Raw genomic sequence first — 27,422 nt, forward strand, 5'->3', positions numbered from 1 at the left:
CAAGGTTGTGATATATCGTTTCAGGTGTAGAGCAAACTGATTCAGTTATGTATATGCATGTATCTATTCTTTTTCAAATTCTTTTCCCATTTAGGTTGTTACATAATATTGAACAAGAGTTCCCTGTGCTATACAGTAGGTCCTTGTTGGTTATACATTTTAAATAGAGCAGTGTGTACATGTTAATCCCAAACTCCCTAACTATCCCTTCCCCCAACCCTTCCCCCTGGTAACCATAAGTTTGTTCTTTAACTCTGCAAGTCTGTTTCCATTTTGTAAATAAGTTCATTTGTATCATTTCTTTTTAGATTCCTTTCTCTTTCTCTTTCTCTGTCTGACTTACTTCACCCAATATGACAATCTCTAGGTCCACCCATGTCGCTGCAAATGGCATGATTTCATTCCTTTTAATGGCTGAGTAATATTCCATTGTATATATGTACCACATCTCCATTCCTTATGAGTTAATCTTTACATTAAATATTTAAAAGAATGGCTGGAGCTTCTATAACATGTATAGCAAGAGAGACTTTATGTTCCCTGATATCTCTGAGATTTCTTACCATCTCCAGATGAATTAAAAATCACTTGTATCTCAAAAAACAAACAAACAAATAAAATAAAAAACAAACAAAAAGAAATTTAAAAAAATCACTTGCATCCCTCCTCTCTTTTCCCCACCCTGGTTCAGCTCAAGTTAGAGCACAGCCCCTTTCCTTTTTAACCTAAGGTTCTTCTTCCATTGTGTAGTTGTGTAAGTAGAATTTACCCAAGATTTGGCATTAAGGTTGGACTGCTTGTGACTGGCCAGTTTCGCATCTTGGGCCCCCTGGCCTCTGACCTTGTTGCTAGATCATTCCCTCCTCCCACCTCTTTCTCAGTCTTTCTCTCATCTCTCTTAATCCTTCTTTAGTCTATCCCATCAAGACTTCATATTTTCTCCCATTTTTTAGCAAAGCAATGAACTTCTCTGTCTGTCCATGTCTATGGGCTTCCTCTTTTATACACAGAGGCGTCATCAAGATACTCTCTTAATCTCTTTTTTTCAATCAATCAATTAATTAATTTTTGGCTGTGTTGGGTTTTTGTTGCTGTGCACGGGCTTTCTCTGATTGCGGAGAGCGGGGGCTACTCTTTGTAGCAGTGCACAGGCTTCTCATTGCTGTAGCTTCTCTTGTTGCGGAGCACGGATTTTAGGTGCACAGGCTTCAGTAGTTGTGGCACGTGGGCTCAGTAGTTGTGGCACGTGGGCTCAATAGTTGTGGTGCACAGGATTTGTTGCTCTGTGGCATGTGGGATCTTCCTGGACCAGGGCTCTAACCCGTGTCCCCTGCATTGGCAGGTGGATTCTTAGCCACTGAGTCACCAGAGAAGTCTTTACTCTCTTAATCCTTGATGGTTCTCCCTCTAAGAGGAATTCCTCAGTTAACATTTAACATAATAAAAAACTTTCACCTACCCACCTATATCCATCTGTCTTTATTGTCATCCAGTCATCCCTCATTTGTCTAATTAATCCATCCCCCTGCCAACACCTACACATTCATCCATTCACCCAGCTCTCAGCCTCTCTGCTTTTCACTGATTTCCTCCATCCTCCTCCAGAGACCTAGAACATTCTGTATGGGAAGTTTCTTTCTCTCGGTTTTTTAAAGAGAAACTTATGCTTTGCAGAAATAACTATCAGCTGCCTTGAAATGATAAACGGGAAATAGATAAGAGGTGCATTGCTGGGAATGAACTGTTATAATCTTTGCTTGGGCAAGGGAAGGACAGATAAGACCCAAATTAGAATTAAGTGAATAAAGCCAAGTGAGGTTTGGGCCATTCACTGAAGGAGCTTGGCCAGGGGTGACATGTTCGCATATATCAAAAGTTAGGGTGGGCTTCCCTGGTGGCACAGTGGTTGAGAGTCCGCCTGCCGATGCAGGGGACATGGGTTCGTGCCCCGGTCCGGGAAGATCCCACATGCCGCGGAGCGGCTGGGCCCGTGAGCCATGGCCGCTGAGCCTGCGCGTCCGGAGCCTGTGCTCCGCAACGGGAGAGGCCACAACAGTGAGAGGCCCACGTACCGCAAAAAAAAAAAAGTTAGGGTGTTGGTGAAATACACCCACAGTGCAAACACACCCACACCCACTCAGAAATACTTAATACTTTGAGTTTAGCTTGAATTCAGCCACACTCTCATTGTACTGATGACAATAGGACAGCCGATAATTAACCTGTGAACTATGACGGGATTATTTCTGAAAGTTGAATCCCTCAGCATGTTGCAGAGGTCCTATAATTGATGGATCACTAATAATGCTGCACTGTGAAAAAAAAAGGTATGCTTGAATATATGTAGCATCTAACGTTTATATTATACATCAGGATTGTCTTCGATTTGCTAATTGTTCTTACTACTTTTCTTAATTGTGTTAAGTAGTTGAAAGTAACTTTTTAGCATTAGATACATAGGCCAAATTTGAAATACATTCCATTCTTCAAAACACTACCCCTGGACCTGACAATGACCAATTATTGCTTTTTTTCTCTTTAGGCAGGGAAAGTTCTTCCGATTGGATACAGAGCTGCAAACTGCTTGACTGAAAAACTTCCCAGGGTGAGTGTTTTCAAAATGCATTTGTGTGTGGGGCTTCCCTGGTGGTGCAGTGGTTGAGAGTCCACCTGCCGATGCAGGAGATACGGGTTCGTGCCCCGGTCCGGGAAGATCCCACATGCCGCAGGGCGGCGGGGCCCGTAAGCCATGGCCTCTGAGCCTGGGCGTCCGGAGCCTGTGCTTTGCAACGGGAGAGGCCACAACAGTGAGAGGCCCGCGTACTGCAAAAAAAAAAAAAAAAAAAAAAGCATTTGTGTGAACATAAGATAAACAACGCTCAACATTCCTTCTGAGAGTTGCATAAATTTAATGTGGTCAATTTGGATTATTTTTACTGTATTTTGGGGTCTTCTATTGAGTTTGTCCGAGGAAGTGAAAATTCCAGGCTTACAATTTCCAGCTCTACAAAAACTACAGGAGATTCCATTTATTTCGATGGGAAATAGTCATTTATGGTATGCTTTCTAACCTGGATACTTCTTGGCTGTTTTCTAAATATAACTTTTAAAATATGTTGTTTATTTCTATTAAAAAATTTTCAGGACGTTTCATTTTTTGGAGCTGTAGATCCCCAGGTACTGATTAAACTCATGTAATGAAGGGTGTTCCTTGATTGGTATAGATCAGTCTTGCTAATATCTAATCGACTGTACTTAATAATTCTATTTTCTTCTCTCCCTGTTGGTAGCTAGTGACCCCACCGGAAGCAAAAAAATTTTTCAACTTCAGATATCCACCTGCTGGAGCCGAAAGAGTATTTTACGGCAGAGCAAATGATCCCCAAATTGCACCTTCTTTGACACATGGAATCAGATCTAAAATTTCAACACCGGTAACTTTGTTCTATTTTTCCCTGTACGTTATTCACTTACCAAGGTGAAAATGAACAAATGAGGTATTAGTGAAGTATCTCCTTCCCACTCTTAATCTTGGGCAGTGAAAAAAATCCAAGCAGCCGCAGCCAGGAGGGTGAGTGTAGAAAAGTCAACGGTTTAAGCCACAGACTAATATTCTCCCCTCAGATAATAAAAGCCAAGCTGCACTTAATTTTCTCACAGTAAAGAGAAGTGCTGTCAAGGTTTGTTAAAGCATGGTGGGGACAAAGGCTGGGTGATATTGCTGGAGATGCTAAGAGCGCTTGTACATGCATTGCGTGCACGCAGGGTCCCGGTGTTCCCTGCTACAGATTGAATGGACAGCCAAGGGTCAGAAGACCTGATCTTATACCTGGAGGGAGCTGGTGGGAATCACGTGGCTCTTGCACTTGTCATTCCTACTTTTCTGGAAGCTTGGAGTCGAGTAACCAGGGAGTTGCCCTCATAAATGCTTTAGCCCCAATGAAAAGTCATGTTTAGACATGTCTAAGCTGCATAACCCCAATTCTGATGGTTCATTTGAAGGGGAGCCAAGACAACGATCATGAAATGTTTTCCCACAATCATATTGTCTTCTCCCCAGCTATTGAGTTTCAGTGTTCAGACTTTTTTCCTTGTTTTGGTTGTTACATCTTTGCTTTGTACGATTTCTTTAGGCAAAGGTACTGATCAACCCACAGCCTATTACAACCTTTCAACAGAAAATGAAAGATAAGAAGGAATCAGTATATTTTAGCAATCAACGGGCACCGTTAGGAAAATCTCATGATCAGACGCCAGGATTACCTAAAGGCCTGGATATACTCAACACGACATTTGGGACGGCAGTCATCAGAGGTAGTGAAAATAAAGGGTGGGGAAGGAGTGATAAAATGTCTTCTTAGAAAATGGGATTAAATATCCTGTTGGGATTTATTTAGTGCTGGTGTAAATGCTGATCCCAGAATGAAAGATGGGAATCATAGCAAGAAAGTTACTCTCAGACCCAGAAGCCTTAGAGTTGATGTATGTCAAGGCAGTAAGAGTTCAGGGTTTGGAGAGGAGATTCAGGGAGCAGAGTAGAGACGGTGTAAAGACAGGAAAAAGACTCCGGGAAGTTGATCTTGGGACCAGCTGTGAGGGTTGCTATCTCTTTCCCCTGGACATCTATTTGTGTGTTTTATTTCCACCAAAGCCTCTAATGTGTTCATAACTCTTAATTCTTTTTAAAAAAATTTTTTGTATTGAAGTATAGTTGATGTACAATGTTGTGTAAATTTCTGCTGTACAGCAAAGTGACTCAGTAATACACATATATACATAATTTTTTGTATTCTTCTCCATGATGGTTTATCCCAGGATATTAAATATAGTTCCCTGTGCTATACAGTAGGACCGTATTGTTCATCCATTCTATATATACCAGTTTGCAACTGCTAGCCCCAAACTCCCCATCCATCCCTCCTCCACCCACCCTCTCCCTTGGCAACCACCAGTTTGTTCTCTACGTCTGTGCTTAACTCTTTATGAAATTCTGTTTCATACAAAGACCACAAAACAGATTAAGTTAAGTAAATGCTGTGTACAACACTCATTCATGAAGATCCATGATGTGTACACTTGCTTATTAACCTAACAGGCAGTATCAGAGCAGATTCCCCTCTCATCTTGAGAGGGAGTGAAGCAATCTTTCAGCAAATGACTTAGAATAGAATTGGTCACAGGCCATATTTTCTTCTGCAGCCCCAGCGTCCTGCCATGTTGTTGGGTGCTTTCCCTTTACACCTTCTCACATTTAGCCTTTTCTGGTCTCTTACCCTCTCCTTCCAGGGATCTTATTACAGGAAAACTCAAATTCCATCTTTTTATCATCCTGCAGAGGAATTCGCTTCTTTCTTTATCTTTCTGCACCCACTGCGGCTCTGCACCAGGAACTTATCTTTTTTTCACCAAAATGTCCATTAGATTATTTTCCTTGACATAGTAACATCCGTTCTGGAGATAAATTATGCCTTTCTCTTGGAATGCAAAATCTGCAGTTGTACTTTAGTTTATCAGATCTAAAGTTAAAACTTGTTAAAATTTGAAACATGAAAAATGTATTTTAGAACAGATAAAATATCTTTTTTCCTTTTAAATAGGATTAAAAATTGTATTTAAGTACACCAGGCATTACAGAATTACAGTAATTATATCATAACCGCTATCAAGAATTTAATATGGAAAGTACTGCCTAGGTGTGCCTCATTTAAATATGTAATAGAAAGAATGTTCTAAAATGTATATATGTGTATTAATAGGTGTAATGGTTCCCACATCAAAAAGAAGCACTGCTTTACAGGATTATTCTGAGTAGGGCTACCTTCTGGTATTCTTAACTGTTTATAGACCCCACTTCTTGGCAGAAAGTCCAAAAGAAAACATCTTAATGTATGTTGTTAGGTTGAAAGAGAAGAGTGAAATTGTAAATGGAATTATATTTAAAAATCATTACATGAAACAATAAAAAGAAAATAATTTGCTATATATAAAACCAGGGACCACCAGTCCTGGAAAAGCAGCTGTTCAACAAAGATCTTCTAGCTCTAGGTTTGGGAGCAGTAAGAAGAAGAATTTCTTTCTGATGCCAGTGATTTCCCCGGCACTTTGGGCTATTTTGAAGATGGATATTCACATCTAAACAGATTCAGGGTGTGTGCTGTTGTCTACAGCTGCCAACATTTGCATCAAGTCTTCCCCACAGGGCATCAGGGTTTCTGAAACTGATTTGTGATTCAAATTTGCCTAGATCATCTTGGGAAGTCTGGAGCAAACTAAAATAAAAAGAATCCTGAGATCCTCAAAATTGGGAATTTAACTGGGCTTGGCCTATAGCTCAGGACAACCAAATGGTTAACCAGTATGGAGTTCTTCAGAATTCTAGGGATTGAATCTGTTCAAGTGGGATCCTTAAGACAGTGACGCCTGGGCTATTCCTGTCTTTGGTGAGAAATCTCTATGTATGTTGGCTTTTTGCCCATGTAGCTTATGTAGTTAGCATACCAGTTTGTCATTTGCTCTAGTCAACTTAAATATGTTATAAAGAGTTGAAAAATGCCTTAAAACTGATTTCATTAATTCTTCCTTCAGAATTACCTGCTAGAGAGGTGGTGAATCCACCAAAATCCTATCAAGAAGTATTTGAAGAAGGACAGGCAGGACACGATCTGTATATTGTATCTCACAATGATTATTATGCAGGTAAGTCTCCTCCACTGTAAAATGGGCCTGAGAATATGAGACTCAGATTTGTGAAGAGGAATAAGGGAGATGATGTGCTTAAAGTTAAAATGCCTGGCATATAATAGGTGATCAATAAATAATAACTTATTACTTATAAGGTTATAAACCCCGATAGCTGGGAACACATACACTTATGCATTTTGGGTGTAAAATGTCGAAAGATACGTTTCATTAAAATGAAAAAAATAGCTAAGTAAGATTAAATGTTGGGTAGTCTAATCTTGTTTTTTATTCAAATAGGATTATTCTAAGTGCTTTGCTTTACATGAGGAATATTAGATAATGGTCAAGTGCAGAAATTTTCGAGTCAGATCAAGTTCAAGGCCTAGCTTGTCCATTTATTATCTTTTAGACCTTGAATATTTTACTTATCACCATCTATTTAAAATTTATTAAATAGGGATAATAATGTTGCGAGGATGAAGTGAGGGCCTGCAAAATGCCAAGCATGGTGCCTGGAACATAGTGAGGGCTCAGTAACTATTATCATTATTATTATTATTATTATTATTATTATTATTATTATTATTAAGTGATCTTGACTAAAAGCCTTATTACTAGAATTATTCTATAGCATAACTAAAAGGCATTGGATGTTTGCTGTAAACTACAATTTAATTGTTGACGTGTGGGTGCTAAGTAGAATCTTGATCTAACAGAGGATTGACAGTTAGACTCTGATACCTGTCCTGAGAAAGCCGATGGCCTGTGCAAGATTCACGAACTAATCTGCATTAGTTAGAAGTAAGACTAGCCCTTCACTGCAGCACAAGACCCCTCTCTCCGTCTTTATTTCTTTACTTTTCTCCTCCACCGCCCCCTCACATCATACTCCTTCTGGGGCTTGTCTGCTATGCCCATTGCTCCCCGGCTGGAGTCAGCCATTCCCTTCTCCCATGACCAGTCTCTGCTGGTTCCTTACGCTGCCGGTACACCCCAGTCCTGAGATCATCTCCATCCTCCCACGGCTGCTTCCACCGCGCTTTTTCACAGCCTTGACAAGGCTTCTCTCCGTGTCTCCTCCGCGTCCCTGGCTCTGTCCCTCCCTTTCTTTTTCTTTAATATAAATTTATTTTATTTTATTTATTTTTGAATGAGTTGGGTCTTCGTTGCTGCGCGTGGGCTTCCTTTAGTGGTGGTGAGCGGGGGCTACTCTTCGTTGCAGTGCGTGGGCTTCTCATTGCGGGGGCTTCTCTTGTTGTGGAGCACGGGCTCTAGGCGCGTGGGCTTCAGTAGTTGTGGCACGCAGGCTCAGCGGTTGTGGCTCACGGGCTCTAGAGCGCAGGCTCGGTAGTTGTGGCACACGGGCTTAGCTGCTCTGTGGCATCTTCCTGGACCAGGGCCGGAACCCGTGTCTCCTGCACTGGCAGGCGGATTCTTAACCACTGCGCCACCAGGGAAGTCCCCTCCCTTTCTTCTTTTCCTCCTTCTAGTCTTTCTTTTCTTTATTCCTCCTTCCCTCCATTCCTCTCTTGTGAAAATATTTTATTCATTTTTGGAAAAGTTTAGCATCGATAGCACAGTCTAATCCAATGCCATTTAATTGTTTTAAGAAAGAACTATTTCCATGAATATGTATATAGACACCCTTTACATGCATTTAGCATTTGGAGGACAATTTGGAGGAAAATGAGTGTAGTTTTAAAATTATTTATTTATACTGGAGTATAGTTGATTTGCAATGTTGTGTTAGTTTCTGGTGTACAGCAAAGTGATTCAGTTATACATATGTGCATTCTTTCCCATTATGGTTTATTACAGGATATTGAATATAGTTCCCTGTGCTCTACACTAGGACCTTGTTGTTTATCCATTCTATATATGGTAGTTTGCATCTGCTAGTCCCAAACTCCCAGTCCAATTTTTTTTTTTAATATTTAGAAGACTCTAATGGACTATCACATGACTGAAATTACTTTCATTTGCTGATTTTTACAAAAGTCTCACTAGCCTCTTGAAAAGGAATAGAATCCAATCCTTTAAGTATTTATTTTTTACATTTTCCCTTTAATGAAAGCACTATTTTTTATTATAAAAATATAATTGTAGAGAATGTAAATATCATGGAAAAATGAAGAAAAAGTAAATGTAACCTTGAAATCCCATTAGCCAGAGATAACTACATTTGATACATCGAACATCTTTCTAACCCCCATCCACGGAGCTATCTTCAGTTAAATGTGACAATAATCTCCATGCTTTTGGAGAACCTGCTATATGCATTTACTTGAAATAGTATGTCAAGGACATCATTCAATAACAATAACAACCTCTTTTAAATACACTTAATTTAAATTATTACTAAAGTAATACACATTTTCTTTTATAAAATGCAGGTTGTATAGAAGTATATGAAATGCAAAGAAAATCTCCCACAATTCCCAGTCTGCCATAGGTGATACTTTCATATATGTTTTTCTTTGCTCATTCATATATGAGTGTATGTGTGTGTTTTGCATCCTACTGTGCACACTTTTTTTTTCCCCTTTTTCTTCCCCGCCCCCCCCCCCACATATGAAATTTCTTGGTTGTCTTTTCAGGTCAGTTATCAATATTGTATTTTTCAGGATTACAAAAATGTATTGTTTATATATCTTTGTGAATGTGATTTGTTTCCATAGGATACATTCCTACATTTCTGAGCATCTGAAAATTTCACTCTTAGAGCCAAACTCTCCACCTGGATAGCTGCCCCAGTTTGCCCTCACAGGCACAGTGTATGAGAATTTCCATTTCCCTGCATCTTCCCCAATGGCGAACTTTGCCAATCTTCTTTATTTTTGCCTGAGAGTTGAATTATGACTGTGCGCTATTGTTTTTGCTTACATTATTTGGGTTACTGGTGAGGCTGAATATCTTTTCTCCATCATTTTATAACCTTTTAGCTGATCTCTAGTTTCAGTCTTACTTTCTTATCTACAAATAGAAAACTAATACCACATCATGGTACAGTACTAGATCTTAAAAATAAAGACCTCCCTGTTGGGTTCTCAGCCCTCTATCACCCTTTGAATGTCTCTAATATGAGATAAGTGATTATAACGAAATGTGAAGGCTGTAACGCAAATCTCAGTGAGAGCAAATATAAAACACCAATCTCTCAAATCTTAGCATAGCTTAAAGCACCGCTGGGGTCACAAAGCCTTGCAGTACCTCCCCTGATCTTAAGGATTTCTTTCACATTGATGGGCCCTGAATTTTTCATCAGTTATATGTCTTTCTCCTACATCATTTTTCTACTTACTTTCCAAATATTAACACAAGGAACCCTTGTTCCACCAGTCTCCCAGCTCACATGGGAGAATGCATCTGTCATCTGTAGCCAAATGTGTGCAGTTTCCTGTGCTGTGACAGTTCCATTCTTTTTCCCACTCTCATTTTCATGGTCAGTGAGAACATCATGCGCTTCTTGCACAAAGTTGTGTTGCTTAAGTCAGAAGTCTTCCCTTTTTTTTTCTTAGGAGAAGCAAAGCACCGAAAGTATAATCCATCAAGTTTTCATAGATTTAACTTGTATGGGATCCCAACACCACATTTTAATGATGGACGAAACATGGCAAAAACTTTACATTGGCTTCACGAACTACAAATGTAAGTTTAAGTATGTTGTGTCTTGGAACAAGTGTTAGATATATGGCACATGGACTTGAAAGTTTATTACGTTTATTTTTTGAAGAGGTAATGCAGTGACATGGTTCAAACATAAAAATAATAGAAAAAGATACACAGTGATATGTCTTCTAAACTGTCCAGTTCCCCCAGAGATAACCATGATACTGTCTTTTTGTTGTTGGGTTTTTTTCTGTTTGATTTTTTGTTTGTTTGTTTTTGACCGCGTGGCTTGCAGGATCTTAGTTCTTCCAGCAGGTATAGAGCCTAGGCCCCCTGCAATGGAAGTGCAGACTCCTAACCACTGGACTGCCATGGAATTCCCTGTGTGTGTGTTTGTGATTCTAAAGTAATTTCATGTCTTTTCAGCAGATTGGAAGACATACATGAATGTTTTTAATCTATGGGATCAACCCTACTATGTTTCTTAAAGATCGTGGGGTTTCAAGTCTCAACAAAGACAATCATGTCACATATAATTGACCTGTCATTTATCATTCAGCTTTCTTTAATAGTTATTTGGGCACCTGAGCATCTGACTTAACTCTCACAAACTGTGACCTTTTTATACCTGCATTCTACATTTTGACTACTTTCCTAAGAAAATAAGTTTCCTTAGTTTTTCATTCCCTGTCTTATATTTTATATCTAAGCCAACAAACAAAATAAAAACCTATATTTCCTACTATGTTTAAAAAATCAGAAGATTGAAAATACTGAGGTACTGGGTTGAATGGTGGCCCCCAAAGATGTCCATGTTCTAATTCCCAAAACCTATGAAGTTTATATTATATGGGAAAAAGGTCTTTGTAAGTGCAATTAAGTTAAAGATCTTGAGATGAAGAGATCATTCTGGATGATCTGGGTGGACCCTAAATCCAATGACAAGTGTCCTCATAAGGGAAAGGCAGAGGGAGGATTGAGACAGAAAAGCAGAAGACATTCAGAGGAGAAGAAGGTGATGTGAAGATGGAGGAGGCTGGAATGATGTGACAGCAAGCTAAGGAAGGCCAAAAAAAAAAAAAAAGTGCCAACAGCCTCCAGATGTTGGAAGAAGCAATGAACAGATTATCCCCTAGAGCCTTTGGAGGGAATGCAGCCTTGCTGTCACCTTGATCTCAGACTCCTGGTCTCTAGAACTGTGAGAGAATACATTTCTACTGTTTTAAGCCACAAGTTCATGGTAATTTGTCTAGCACCCACAGGAAACGAATATACTGGGCTTGCATTTCTATACATCAATGGTGGGAATGGATTTGCTTTGCTCTCTGCCCTCTTTATTTTTTTAGTTTATAACTTTTTAAAAATTAATTTTTATTGGAGTATAGTTGATTTACAATGTGTTGGGACTTCCCTGGCCATCCACTCCGAGCTTCCACTGCAGGGGTTGCGAGTTCGATCCCTGGTCAGGGAACTGAGATCCCACATGACGCACAGTGCGGCCAAAAACAAAAACAAAAAAAACAAAAAACAAAACAAAACAAATACAATGTTGCATTACTTTCTGCTGTATAGCAAAAGTCATACATGTACATCTATCCACTCTTTTTTAGATTCCTTTCCCATATAGGTCATTACAGTGTATTGAGTAGAGTTCCTTGTGCTCTACAAGTAGGTCCTTGTTGCTTATCTATTTTATATACAGTAGTGTGTATAAGTCAATCCCAATCTTCCAATTTATCCCTCCCCCCCATTCCCCCTTGGTAACCATAAGTTTGTTTTCTGCATCTGTGACGTCATTTCTGTTTTGTATATAAGTTCATTTGTACCATTTCTTACACCCTCTGTCCTCTTTAAAGGATACACTGGCCCTCCAAGTTTCCATAGGCCCCCAGGGTGCACACAGAGTTTGCACATTCCCACAGGCACCCACCTGCCTCGCTCATTTGCCTGTCTGGTCGCTGAAATAACAGCTCCCAATTATAGAGGCCAAATGCTTAGTACTTTATATATGATTAATTTAATCCTACCAACACCTCTGTGAGGTAGGTGTACTATAATTTTTTTTCAGGGGGGTATGGAAAAGTTTATTCACTGAACCTATCTATGAAACAGAAACAAAATCAGGGACACAGAGAATAGCCTGGTGGTTGCCAAGGGGGCGAGAGGGTGGGAGAGGGTAGGATTGGGAGTTTAGGATTAGCAGATGCAAACTGGTATATACAGAATGGATAAACAACAAGGTCCTACTGTACAGCACAGGGAGCTATATTCAACATCCTGTGATAAACCATCACGGAAAAGAATATGAGAAAGAATGTATATATATGCATAACTGAGTCACTTTGCTATACAGCAGACTAACAACACTGTAATTCAACTATACTTCAGGTGTACTATAATTTTTAGCCTTTCCATTTTACCGATGAAGAAACTGAACTACAGGGCTTCCCTGGTGGCGCAGTGGTTGGGAGTCTGCCTGCCAATGCAGGGGACGCGGGTTCGTGCCCCGGTCCGGGAGGATCCCACATGCCGCGGAGAGGATGGGCCCGTGAGCCATGGCCGCTGGGCCTGCGCATTCGGAGCCTGTGCTCCGCAGTGGGAGGGGCCACATCAGTGAGAGGCCCGCATACATCAAAAAATAATAAAAAAAAAATAATAAAATTAAAAAAAAAAAAAGAAACTGAACTACAGAGAAGTGAAATCATTTGCCCAAGATCATGCAACTGAGAAATACTAGGGGTAGGGTTGAAACCCTGGCAGTGTGTCGCCAGGGGCTGTCTTTAACCACTACACCAGGGGTATAGACAGTGGATTCTGTGATCACAGGCCTGAAATTTTGATTTCCATTTTTCTCCCACTCCCTTATTATATGAGTTTCTGATACTTGAATTATTGAAAACAATAATGTTAAAACATAAACACAGAAGAAATTCTTCCAATATTATACTAAACCCATATGAGATAGTTTTTCTTTAGGGTATAGAAGAAGAGCTTATAAAACAAATATTCATGAATTTATTGCTATTAAAGTTGTTAAAATATACATAAAGGAAAACATGAAGAAATGATTTAAGTATTTCACTATTTATAATTAAATATAACATAGAAATTGACACTTAAAAGAAGGTGACAAATATGGTTTATCCACTTCTGAAAGCTTAGAAATATTAAACCTACTATCCATTTCTTAAAGATATGAAATAAACATATTCACAAGGTGGTCCTTAAGGAGGTCCTAAGAGTAGAGCTTCTGGGTCATTAACAAGCACATATTTATCAATGATTAGGGATAGTCATAAAAAACCACACTGAATTTATAAAAGCAGGCCATATGCAGGATGCATTTCCCACCAACTTGTCTCTACCCACAAGGAAACATCATTTATGGAACACTGTTTTATTTGATCACTTTCTGTATTTCGAACTTAGTTGGAAAATTATTGCTGAAATGATAGATTCTTTATTCCCTTGATTTGTTGTATTTCAAAAAGGACTCACTACTTCATTCTTCAGTGTGATTTCTATTATAAACTTAGAGTGAAGTATATTCGTTTACATCTCTTTTTTTTTGTTCCTATTTTCTTCTTTTTTTGTCTTTATTTTTAAATTGAAGAATAGTTGATTTACAATGTTGTGTTAGTTTCAGGTGTACAACAAAGTGATGTATTTATTCATATATATATAAATTTAATCTTTTTCGGATTCTTTTCCATTCTAAATTATTATAAGATATGCAGTATAGTTCCCTGTGCTATACAAGAACTACTGTATAGCACAGGGCCTACTGTATAGCGCAGGGAACTATATTCCCTGTTATATATATTGGTTATCTATTTTATATATAGTAGTGTGTATCTGTTAACCCCAAACTCCTAATTTATCCCTCCTCCACCTTCTTCTTTGGTAACCATTGTTTGTCTTCTATGTCTGTGAGTCTTTTTCTGTTTTGTTTACATCTCATTTTGATATGCACTATTTTAACATAAATTTGTTTCACTCTTAACTTTTGAGAGTTATTAGAGATATATACTTTTAAGGAATATATTTCCTCCATAAAACTACCTCTATCTATATTCTGTTTATGACCTTTGGTCTGAAGAATCAGTTAGAATGTTGAAATGGGGTGTGTGTGTGGGTGGGTGTATGTGTCTCAATGAAAAAATTGATTGGCACGCAGAGACTTTACTCTGAGCTGGTTAGTGAATACTTTGAGGTGTGTAATGATGTTACAGCTATTGATACTCTGACATACTTGGTTGCTCAGAAATACTTCCCGATTCTCCCAGAAACATAACCCAGGCACTTTTAGGCTGAGAAGCGTAGGCTCCATGACTTAGAATCCTTACCTTTACCATCCAGGCTTGCTCCTAATCATGCCCCTTGGAGCTGGTTTTATTTATTTATTTATTTTTAATTTTTGGCCGCGTTGGGTCTTCGTTGCTGCATGTGGGCTTTCTCTAGCTGCGGCCAGCAGGGGCTACTCTTTGTTGCAGTGCGCGGGCTTCTCATTGAAGTGGCTTCTCTTTGTTGTGGAGCTTGGGCCCTAGGAGCGTGGGCTTCCGGGCTCCGTAGTTGTGGCTGTCGAGCTCTAGAGCGCAGGCTCAGTAGTTGTGGTGCGTGGGCTTAGTTGCTCTGTGGCGTGTGGGATCTTCCTGGACCAGGGCTCGAACCTGTGTCCCCTGTATTGGCAGGTGGATTCTTAACCACTGTGCCACCAGGGAAGTCCTTGGAGCTGGTTTTAGATTGTCAACTTTATTTGTTCAAATTACAGCCCTTAAACTGCCTCTGATTTATTCTGACTTTACCCATATTGTTCTTTTTCTCCCTTTTTGAACTAATGGGAAGTAAATGAAGAAATAAAAGATGAATTACTTTATATTTCATCTTTTGTTTCTCCACAGAGTGTCACTCTTCTCCAGAAATTTATTCAACTCCATATTTCTCCAGTACAGGAAACAGTTTTAAAAGCAAATGGAATCTAAGAGTTTAATGTTCATTGTTTTTAGTCTTAGCAAAACAATAGAGAATTTATTAATTTTAATGTTATTAAATAGCGGTGTTGTAATTTTGCAGTTCTCAAAAGAAATTCTTAGTCATTTAATCACAGTGATAGAAGTAATGAAATCATGTTACAGAAAATTGGCAAAATAAAATCACCCATAATCCTGTCACCTTAATTCAAACTTTATTATCTTTTTAATCTATTTCTTTCTAGTGTGGCTTCCTGTGTTGACTTTTGCATAGCTTTAATCAGAGTGCAATAACATTTTATATCCTGGTTTTTCTTAACTTAACATAAAATAATTTTATATTGCTGTGTATTCTAAATAACCAACATTTTGAATGCACACAAAGTGTGTTCTTGTTAATACGACATAATCACCCTCCAGGATTGAACATTTAGATTCTTTTTTTTTTTTCCCCATCGTAGACAGTGAGGCTACAAGCATTTTTATAAATGTAACTTCTTTTCACACTTAATTATGTGGATTATCTCCTTATGATTGGTTTTCAGATGTGGATAAAAGAGGATGAACATTTTTATGCTTTTTGAATCATGTTACCAAATTATTTCCAAAAGGATTATAGCAATTTGCACTTGCAATCTACAAGTGTTTTACCATACTTTTTGCCAATGTTAGATATTCTCTTTCTCTGTCTCTTGTCTCTCTCTCTCTATATATATATATATTTACTTACGTACTATTTAAAAGTGGTACTTTGTTGTTCTTTTATCTTATATTTCTTTTATTACTGGAGAGTATTATAATTTTTCCATATATTTGCTTACTAGATTTGAGTTATTTGTTTATATCCTTTGGTTATTTATTTCTTTTATGCTTACTGTTCCGTTAGCAGTTTTAGGAGTTACACTCATAAGAATGATATTAACTCTTTTTGTTTACTGAAAAAAATTTTGTTTGCTTGTCTTATTCTTTAATCAAAATTTTATATTCTATTATAAACTTATCTTTATAATAGAATATACATGATAGAAGAATGAACACATAAAGCTTTCTTTTTAGCATATAATTTCTTTTGAAACTGGATTTATTTTGTGATGGCCCAAATGATACTATGGTATTCCTCACCATATGTATATTTGGTAGCCAAGAATACTTTAGGTAATACAGATACCTGACAATTTTTTAATTTTGTAGGAAAAGAGGAGCTAAGGTTGTATCCAAGAGAGTTGATGATTTCAAAGAAAAATTTCAACATAAACTTGGAAGAACTTTAGATCCGTAAGTTCATGATTAACTTAGAATTGAAAATGTTTTTGGATCAAATTTACAAACTACTCTTGTGGTAAATTTTGGTTTGTGTTCTATTAGGTTCTATCAATTAAATAAGAATCATCCTTTTGTGTTAATCAGGGAACTCTTATTAGCCTCTATAGCGCTTGGGGTTCCAGGAAAGTACTGAGTCTCCAAAATGGACAGGGCCTTTGGAGAACAGGGTGGAAGAATTTTGTGTAAAGCTTTATTTCTGAGATCTCAGAAATTTAACTTATTGCATTATATTTTCCTCTCTCTTCCTTGTCCCCGCCCCCCCATGTATATGTATGTACTTCCATAATTCTGCTTTGAGTATGTTCTGTTTTTTCTTCTTCAGTCTGGACTTTTTCACTGGAAGCCAGTGAAAGCATTCAGCCATTGCTAATGCGAGTGGGAGATTAGGAAAAAGATCTGTTGGAGAACTTCTGTTTGATTCTCATAGTTTGGTTATAGGAGAAAATATAGGCGATAAAAAAAAAAGGCAAACATATTTTAAATTCCAGGGATGCCATGTGGTGGGAATTTTCACTAAAAGATTTGTTTTCTTTGATAGCATTGCAGAAACAATGAATGTTCCCCCAGACCACACATTTGGGGCTTGTCTCCGTCCTGATGATTATGGTAAATATACAAACTTTCTTCTTAAAAAACAAACAACAAAATCCCCCCCACCCCCCAAATCATGCAGTTAAGTTCACCATCTCCTTCTCTCAAAGCTTCTAATTTTAATGGCTTAAAATATTACATTAACATTAAAGAGAACAATTTGTAGCACAAGAAAGAAACAAAATTTTCATATTATATTTGAAATAGGAACAGTTTAAAGCCCTTGTAATGAATTCCTTAAGTGTATTTAAGGCTCAGAATTTTATTTAGAAAATAAATAAGGCCTGTATTAAACAAGCCAAAGTGAAGTGAGGCAGCTTTTTAATGAATTCCAATATTGTACTAGGCCCTTGTTACTCAAAATGTGGTTGCAGATGGGCAGTGTTGGTGGCCCCTGCAAGGTTCTTAGAAATGCAGAATCTCAGGCTCCACCCCAGACCTACTGAATCAGAAACTGCAACATTCCCAGATGAACTGTAGGGACATTCAAGTTCCAGAAAGCACTGTACTCTACAACCACATACTTAAGAACCACTCTTCCCACCAGCCAATCAATTAATCAACCTATAAAGTGGCAGAAGAAAATTCCCAGGATTTTTGTCTTTAGTGCTAAGGGATCTAAACAGCAGACTTCCAAAGGGAAAACTCTGCCAAAACTTATCAGGATTGGGCTGTATTTTACTGGTTTTCAAAATACAGTCTGCAGTGTACCTGCATTAAAATCACCCAGAGAATTTATTAAATATGCACGTTCCTGGGGACCCATGCTCATATATTCTCATGTACACTAAACTTTAAGAACTGCTACTAAAAATGTGTTAAAGCCCACTCACTGACAAATAAAATAAATATTTACTGAGCTTCTGCAACATGGTGTTTCAGAGCACCATGAATCACCACATTAGGAGATTATATTTTGGTTCTGTTTCTAGATCCACTGTTACATGTTTAATGGATGCCTGCCCATCTTAGAGGCTCTTCATACCTCTAGAAGTGGGTAAGGGATGATTTAGGAAATCCATGAGTTAGCCTGAAATACAACTAGATAATCATGCTCAGCTGCCTACGTGAGGGCAGGTTCATGCTGGTTGGCGCCCCATCTTGCTGTCTGTTGGTTCTTGGGGTCTAGCGCACAGTACATTGTTTTCCCCGGTATCTATAGCATGAATCAATGTATCTAACACATAGTTTATCATGTTGACATTAGGCAACATTGACAAATTTCCTAATAGTTGAGCTACATTACCCTTAAAAGGTGAATGATAAGATAGAGCTATAAAGTGAAAAGGAAGGACACTGACATTAATAGTTTAAAAAATGTGTCAGTATTGGCCTTGGCACCGTACAGCGTAACTGTGTGAGGGGACTGTCAGCCCTCTCTAGACTTTTCCTGGAGCTCATGGATGGACACATATTAACCCCAGTGGCCTTTTGTGACTACTGTTGGGGTTAACTAGCAGCATCTATTCCGTGGAAAGCTTCAGGGTCTGCCTGCTTCCGAGAACATATTGGTTTCTTTACTGGGCCTGGATTGCTCCCTTACCCTTACCTAGGGAAAGAAAGGCAACTGCACAAAGAATGCCTCATCCCTCAGGCCTGGGGTTGTTGGTTATGTTACGATGCTTCCAGGAAGAGTGCAAGGGCTGTGTCCAGCTCCCAGAATGCACCAGGACAGAGGCGATGTGGAGGAGAATCCGGCTCCCAGAATGCACCAGGGCAGAGGCGATGTGGAGGAGAATCCGGCTCCCAGAATGCACCAGGGCAGATGCAATGTGGAGGGAAATCATAGGCAGTAGTGCATCATGAGAATTGGTAGCAGGCAGGGTGCAACTGAGGAGCAGGCGTGGCTTTTCTGATGTCCCTGGCGTGGTAGCAAGGTCATGGGTCTCTCTCTTAGGGCCACAGCTTGTACTCCTGATTTCAGCTCTTCAGAGGTGGCTCTTGAGTAGTTGTCAGTGATTTGACATGAGCTTCATAAATATTCTCTCAGGGCCAGGCCAGAAGAGGGTATCAGCGTACCTCTCATCCACTAGGCAGTCATACCTGGTAGAGTTGTGGTGGGAAAACCAGGTAGAGTTGGAGATACAACCATTCAAATGGTTATTTTTGGATGTTAATGGAGAGTGAAGGCCTCTGAAGATAAAAAAAAAACTCAACCAAGAGCCATCTTGTGGAAGAGCCGGGGTGGGGGGAGGTCCTTATACAGAGAAGCCCCCCAGAGGGTTGACATCAGGGGAAGAAATGTGGAAGAGGAAAGGAAGCCACACTTATGTGTCAAAAATCACCCCTAATCACTTTGATTTCCTCTCGCAGAGCCTTACTTGGGTTTTGCCTACGTTAGGATGGTCTGATAATAGCTGACCCCGTTTCAGATGATCTTGTTCTGAGGCACTTGGCCAGTTCCTGGAACCAGCACTGGTTGTGGGCTTTTCACCCATACTTAGGGTCTACCCTTAGAAAGAAGGCTTTTGTCAGAATATGCAGGATTAACTCCTGATTTTATAATAAACTTAGAGGTGCTACGAGTACCTATTAAAAAAGACCCTTGACAGAGCCTAATAATATAGGGCCTTGTACAAAGTAGGTGTGAATATTAGCTGCCTTGAACTGCAACCAATGTTGCAATTTATTTTTTTTCAATTTTTAAAAATTGAAGTATGGTTGATTTACAATGTTGTGTTAATTTCTGCGGTACAGCAAAGTTTTACATATATATACATATACATTAAAAAAATTGTTCTCCTTTATGGTTTATCATAGGCTGTTGAATATACTGCCCTGTGCTATATAGTAGGACTTTGTTGTTTATCCATTCTATATATAATAGTTTGCATCTGCTAACCCCAAACTCCCGATCCTTCCCTCCCCCAACCCCTTACCCCCTTGTCAACCACCAGTCTGTTCTCTATGTTTGTGATTCTGTTTCTGTTTCATAGATAGGTTCATTTGTGTCATATTTTAAATTCCACATATAAGTGATATCATATGGGATTTGTCTTTCTCCTTCTGACATACTTCACTTAGTATGATCCTCTGTAGTTGCATCCATCAATGTTGAAATTTAAATTAACCTACCCAGGATATCACAGCCAACTGCCAGCATGACCCTGTCGCAAGAAAGCAGGAAGGGAGGGGTATAGGCCAGGGGAAAAAGAACAGAGGCAGAAGGTTTCTTCTGGTGACATCCACCAAGCCGTCACATCTGAAGCAACATGGTCAACTCTGGTCTGATCTGTGTCACCATTAACATCCAAGCAATGGGGTTTAGAGGTAGTGTATTTGTACTTTCTTTGTGTCATAATTCAGGAAAGTTCCTTTAAGTCATGAAAGAAAAGTGGAAGCAAGGGCTGGGGGTGGCAGTGGCAGCAGGTGGATTGGACGGGTTATTCCTCGGGGTTGTGGGTCAGGACTCGCTTAATGGACTGTGAATGGAGGTCTCCTGTGCTGGTAATAGTGTAGGGGAAGCAGGACAGAAATGGGGACTTGGTGTGCAGACTGAAGGCAGACTGGAAACTCACATTAGGAAGGAGTAGGGAACTTGTGTCCAGTTTTTACGAGGTTTCCCAGATGTTTGGTCAACCCTGAGGCACACAGAGTGACCCCCACGTGGAATCAGCCCCAGCTTTCAGATCCTCAGCCTTGTAGACAAATGTCTGCTAAGAGGGTGTCAGGCAAGGACTTTGTTGTCTTAGGAAAGGATTTGACAGCTGAGTGGCCTCATGATTCCCCCATAAAATTCATTTTTTCAGATTTTTTTCATTGAGCAAAGAAGTTGCATAAAGCAGAAGTATTCATTTTTATCAATTACTTTGTACTTTTTTTTATACAAAAGAATTTTCTGTCATGATGCATAATAGTATTAGAGTTAGGTTTTTTCATTCACAGAAGTTGCTAGATCTCTCTCTGTTTTAGTTAGTGTGGGAATAATTGTGACAGACTTTAAATTCAGATAAAAGACTTTTTTTCCCCCTCTCTTCAATAGGAGCTGGTGACCTCATCCACAGAAGACTTCCGGGAGAATATCTCCGAGGCAAGGACAGACAGAGAGCCCTGGTTGCAGCAGTGCGACATCACTTAAAGAAAGTTAACTACCAAAACTTTGACACTTTGTTGTCAGCCTTCAGACACTATGACAAGGCCAGTAGTAAAGTGAAGCTTTTTTGGTCTACGCATGGGCTTACAGGTCCCAGCAGGCTGGTGTAGATCAGGATCAAGTCCGGTCCACCACATGTTTTTGTAAATAGTTTTACATGCCTATATTTAAAAAAATTGGGGTGCATGTATCTCTTTGAATTCGAGTTTTCTTTGGATATATGCTCAGGAGTGGGACTGCTGGATCATATGCATGCCCATTTGTTTTAAGTATTGTCCACGGCTGCTTTTGCAACTACACATGCAGAGAGACTGAATGGCTTGCAAAACCTATGATATCTACTTTTTAGCCCTTGACAGAAAATGTTTGCTGGAGTAGACCTGCGTTGTCAAAATGTGGTTCTTTCACCATCGTCAGTATCACTTGGGAACATGCTAGAGATGCATGTCCTAAGGCCCACCCCAGACCTCCTGAATTAGGAACTCGGGGTTGGGGTCTAGCAATTGTGTTTTAACAAGCTTTTCAGTGATTCTGATGCAGGTTTGAGAACCACTGTTGCAGATCATTAAACTAGCGTGTGTTGGGAGCCTGGGGGATGGACAGTCTCTGCCTCACTCTGAATGTGTACACACGGTACTGTCAGTCTGGTCCAAGTCAAGCTTAGAACGCTCTCCCCTGGACACCAGGTGTGGTTTCAGTTTTGAGAGTAAGATCACTCAATTTTCAAGCTCCTCTAAATTTTATTCTTCGATCAAGTCAGATCAACCCAGGGCTGCATAATTACCGGACATCATTTTAGGCCATTACAGGATTTACCAAGCTGCACAGCGCCTTAGGCTTGCACTAAGGAACGCTACTACACAAACAGTTTGTGAAACGTGGCACATTTTTTATTAGTACGCCCACGTGGCTGTTATTTATTTTTGTCACACGCATCCTCTTTATAAGGAAACTCAGTCTTTCTAAAACACATAACTGTGCTTTGTCTAGGTATCTGGTTTGTTTTTGCTTCATGTACAGCATGACTTTGGACCAATAGTGCATACCTTTTTGACTTGGCTGCCAGGAAGCTCAGAGCCAATACAGAGAAACACATCTAGTTTGTGAAGGTGATCTTATAGCATACATTTTGTGCACTCTTTTTATTTCAGGTTTCATCTTATTTTAGTCCAACTTTATTTTCTCTTTGCCCTGATTTCCTCACTTTTTTTGGCTCTCATTGTACTTCTTTTTCTAGACAGCCTCAAACCGTTTTAGAATGAGTCTAACATAAACAAATAAAAGGTCATAAATAAACCCGTGATGACGTAGTGCATCATAATCTTGATAGGAGAAGAAAAGAAAGAGCAGAATAATTTTAGTTTATCTCAAAAGGAAAAAAAGATAATATTCTTATCTCCATTCCAATGTTGAGTACAGTTTTAGAAAAGTGACACCTCACAATTTTTATCTTATGAAAAAATCTTGATCACTCATTGGCTAATTCATTTTAAGCCCATGAGCTTTATCTGATTTTAGATTAGGGGCCTGTGTACTTGTGATGTACTGGTGAATAAAAAGTGGGTTAAATACCTCAGTTAAGTTTGTACTAATTATGTCGGGACAAACGCCAATCAGTCATCAACGACATTTCTCACAAAGTTGTGTTTAAAGAAAATGTAAGTATTCAACTGTTTCTCTGGTTTTTAGTAGAGACCGATTGCTATTTACAGGTAATTTAAAAATTATTCTTCAGAATTAAATTACTTAAGCAAAAACAAGTTATATATATATTATTTATTTATTTATTTATTTGTTTTGCGGTATACGGGCCTGTCACTATTGTGGCCTCTCCCGTTGCGGAGCACAGGCTCCGGACGCGCAGGCTCAGCGGCCATGGCTCACGGGCCCAGCCGCTCTACGGCACGTGGGATCTGCCCGGACCGGGGCACGAACCCACGTCCCCTGCATCGGCAGGCGGACTCTCAACCACTGCACCACCAGGGAAGCCCGTAAATAGTTAACTTTTAATATGTACAATGTAGTGCTCAGTGCCCTTGAGGAGCTTTTTTTTCCTGAGCGGGTAATAAGATGTGGGTCTTCCTAGTACAGCTGTAGGATTGTTTTTGATGATTAGAATCTTATACTGTTGAATGCCCAGATTTAATTTAATTGAAAAGCAAAACAAAGCAGAACAAATAAACTGTGATTTCCTAAATGACTCTTCTTGGCTTAGAGGATTAATTCTGTTATTTGTTGAACACTCACAGCACATCAAACATTATCCCAGATAACGTGCAGGCTTTTAACTCAGGGAACTTAAAATTTAAAGGGTGGGGGAAATAAAGACTCATCATGTCCAAGAATGGTCACAGCAGAGTCTCACATTTTCAAAATAGGTATATATAATTCCAACTCCTTTTATTCTGCCTATTATCCAGGAAGTAGCTGAGATGGGGTGATTCCTTTTGGGGGACAGTTGCATTCATTGACAAAACTGATTTACTAAGACGTGTGAGCAAGGCTGTTCCAAAGCTCAGTAATACCAGACTGCTGTGGATGGTTGGGGGCAGAAAAGGTTCAGTGAATACCTTGACTAATAGCTCATTGTTGAGTAGCCTTTGTGCTATAAGTCACGCCACTGTCAGACCGAAAGTGGTCCAGAAAGCAAAGCACGTGACTCAGATGACTTGCACGGGCCACACTTTTGTGTCTGGAGCTGGCTCATTGGCCTGAAATAGCGATTCTATAACTTGAAAACGTGTCAACAGAGAGATGCACAATCAATAGCTCTGAGTGGGGACAAAGGTTCGTGTAGTCAGTATGCCAGGAGCATGGGGCAATGCCTTGTGTGTGATGTGTCCTCCCTCACCATGAGACAAATGGGTCAGCTTGTGGCAGGAGTCACAAGTTAGGCATGTGGTGGTAGCCTCTGCCTCAGAAACGTCGACTGCCTTTTTGGCACTTTGTCTAATGGTGCGTGTATTGTCGTATCTGCTACAAGGATGGATCCAGGCAGCGATGGTGCAACCTGGGTGGTGCAGGCTCAATCCAAAGCTTGATTCCTGTCATCCACATCGGAGGATGGACCCTTATCCTGGGCATCTATGTGAATTACCTGGATGGTTCACTCAGCAGCCGTGATTTGTTTCCATAGTTTTCTTTTTTCTTTTTTTTATTGGAGTACAGTTGATTTATAATATGTTAGTTTCAGGTGTACAGCAAAGTGAGTCAGTTATACATATACATATATCCACACTTTTTGTTTTAGATTCTTTCCCCATGTAGGTCATTACAGAGTATTGCGTAGAGTTCCCTGTGCTATACAGCAGGTTCTTATTAGTTATCTATTTTATATATAGTACTGTGTATATGTCAATCCCAATCTCCCAATTTATCCTTCCCCCCCATTCCCTAGTAACCATAAGTTTGTTTTCTACATTCGTGATGCTATTTCCGTTTTGTAAATAAGTTCATTTGTACCCCCTTCTTTTTTAGATCCACATATAAGCGATATCATGATATTTGTCTTTCTGTGTCTGATTTATGTCACTCAGTATGACAATCTCTAGGTCCATCCATGTTGCTGCAAATGGCATTATTTTGTTCGTTTTTATTCCATTGTATATATGTACCACATCTTCTTTATCCATTCCTCTGTTGATCCATAGTTTTCTGTCTCAAAAAGAGGTGTCTTTAATCTTCCAATCTGTAGTGGTCTTTCTAAAAATTTTTTAAATTTAAAAATTTTTAATTTTCTATATTTTTGGCCATGCCGGGCGGCATGTGGGGTCTTAGTTCCCCAACCAGGGATCGAACCCATGCCCCCTGCATTGGCAGTATGGAGTCCTAACCACTGGACTACCAGGGAAGTCCCCAGTCTGTAGTTTTCCAAGTGGCAACCAAGCACGCAGGCCATTGGCAACAGTCCAAGAGTCAGTAAAAATATAACAGATTCATCAATGGCAGTATTGGCCGGAGCTGTGAGAATAACCTTGAGTTCTGCCCACTGAGTAGAGTGACTATGCCCTTTGTCGGTCCTTAGCTCTTACTGAGGTTGAAAGCCACAGCAGACCAGTGAAGACCACTGGGTTTCAGGTTAGTGAACCAGGCCCAGTGGCTCTACGTGGTGAAATCATTATTCATAGAGACTTGCAGCTCAGAGGGGTCATGAGCATTGAGGGGCCCCAAAGGTACTAGCATTCTCTCCACGTGGCTTCTCTTGATCATAAGTGCCTGAACATTCATAAGACAGGGATGGAAAGCATCAATATCAATTGACACATCCAGCAGTGGAAGCCACAGAAATAATATATTGTTAACTTTCCTTCTCCACTTTGAACAAACCCTGCCCAAACGCCACCAGCTGATTCCTGACGTCTCTTCTTGCTGCACACTCAGTAGGGTGACGACTTTGGCACCCATAGCCAATGAAGCCGTAGCGGTTTCAGTCTCCACCCCGCTGAAGTTCCACAACATACTGGGACAGATACTTGTGGCCTGTGATCCCCCTTGGGGACAAGGAGATCTTGTCCCATACCTAGTCCTCCTTAGAACAGTTGAGGTTGGGGTATGGGGGGAGGGAAACGTCAAGGCTGTAGAGGCAGGAGTGGCTCTGTACCCAGTGAATAAGAAGCATTTTCTTTCATTATCGCCACCATCTTTTTCAGATTTGGGGACCCTCGATTCAACAGTCCACCACCCCACCTTTGCTTTTCAGTTAGGGGTGTGGGGCTCGTAGTTTAGGTTGACTTGGGCTGGCAGCAGAGACTTTCATAAAGCAGTCTACTTTTTTTTTTTGCGGTACGCGGGCCTCTCACTGTTGTGGCCTCTCCCGTTGCGGAGCACAGGCTCCGGACGCGCAGGCTCAGGGGCCACGGCTCACGGGCCCCGCCGCTCCGCGGCATGTGGGATCTTCCCGCACCGGGGCACGAACCCGCGTCCCCTGCATCGGCAGGCGGACTCTCAACCACTGCGCCACCAGGGAAGCCCCATATAATATATTTTAACTTCTCATTCTTTTTCAACATGAGGGTTAGGAACATTCTCCAGGCCTATGGGTCTGGCTGCAGGAATTTATCTAGAATTCACTGGGTCAGTTTCTTGTTCTCAAGGGGATTGCCTTCACCCGCGTTGTGAATCCAACCCTGGGCCTAGGAGCTGGTTGTTGTTGAGTCATTTATGTTTTCCCTTGGGGGCTTGATGATCTCGGGGAAATCTCGGGGAGGGCCAAAGCCCCCTTCTAGCAGCTGGCACCCACTTTGACAACACTGGGACCTTTCCCTGTCATCTCGGATGGATCGAAGTTCGGCTTGACGGGCCGCAGTAGGGCTGAGGGGTAAGACGCCCAGCTCTGGCAATTCTTCCTTAACAAGCATTATGTGCTCCGGCCCGTCACCCTGCGAGTGAATCAGCCGGGTTCTGCCCAGAGTCTTTCTAAATTTCCCTCCTTTCACGCTCAGCGTAGGTGCTTCTGTCTTTAACTGTTGTCTGAAAGGGGTGGAAACTTCCCCTCCTCCCGCTTCCAGGATGAATCTGAGTGAATCCTGTTGTCCACGGGGAGCGTTAATATCCAGGGGCAGCTGCCTTTGAATCCACTCCCTGTGTCTGGCCTGCAGCCACTTCCCTAATTTCTTCTTTTCACCAGGCAATGGAGTGTAGGACAATCACTGCCCAGTTGACTTTTTAATTTTTTCCCACACCGCGCGGCATGTGGGATCTTAGTTCCCTGACCAGGGATTGAACCCAGGCCCTCGTGAGTGAAAGTGTGGAGTCCTAACCACTGGACCACCAGGGAAGTCCCTGACCGCCTAGTTGGAACACCAACTTTGAAAGCACTGAAAATTGCAGAAAGCTGTCAAAAGTACACAACGTTGGTCAAATGAAATGTCAAGCATGAATCATGCTTAGGCCTTCTCAACCCGAGTGTAAACAACATGATTTAATGAGAAAGATATTGGGCTTCCCTGGTGGCGTAGTGGTTGAGAGTCCGCCTGCCGATGCAGGGGACACAGCTTTGTGCGCCGGTCCGGGAGGATCCCACATGCCGCGGAGCGGCTGGGCCTGTGAGCCATGGCCGCTGAGCCTGTGCGTCCGGAGCCTGTGCTCCGCAATGGGAGAGGCCAAAACAGCGAGAGGCCCGCATACCGCAAAAAAAAAATAAAAAATAAAATGAA

The 27,422-nt window shown here is 40.5% G+C and overlaps 1 protein-coding gene across 1 annotated transcript in view; it reads left to right on the plus strand.

The window, feature by feature from the left end:
* Positions 1-27,422, plus strand: part of EFHB (EF-hand domain family member B) — a 48,664-nt gene that overhangs the window by 12,355 nt on the left and 8,887 nt on the right. Inside the window, exons 2-9 of the mRNA XM_060149112.1 lie at positions 2,543-2,605; positions 3,291-3,434; positions 4,134-4,314; positions 6,586-6,696; positions 10,200-10,329; positions 16,452-16,535; positions 17,122-17,189; positions 21,157-21,311. Of these exons, the coding sequence (XP_060005095.1) occupies positions 2,543-2,605; positions 3,291-3,434; positions 4,134-4,314; positions 6,586-6,696; positions 10,200-10,329; positions 16,452-16,535; positions 17,122-17,189; positions 21,157-21,311 (936 nt within the window). The remainder of the gene's footprint in view (positions 1-2,542; positions 2,606-3,290; positions 3,435-4,133; positions 4,315-6,585; positions 6,697-10,199; positions 10,330-16,451; positions 16,536-17,121; positions 17,190-21,156; positions 21,312-27,422) is intronic.

The sequence above is a fragment of the Lagenorhynchus albirostris genome, chromosome 5 (genome assembly GCF_949774975.1).
Source record: "Lagenorhynchus albirostris chromosome 5, mLagAlb1.1, whole genome shotgun sequence".
Taxonomy (NCBI): Eukaryota; Metazoa; Chordata; class Mammalia; order Artiodactyla; family Delphinidae; genus Lagenorhynchus; species Lagenorhynchus albirostris.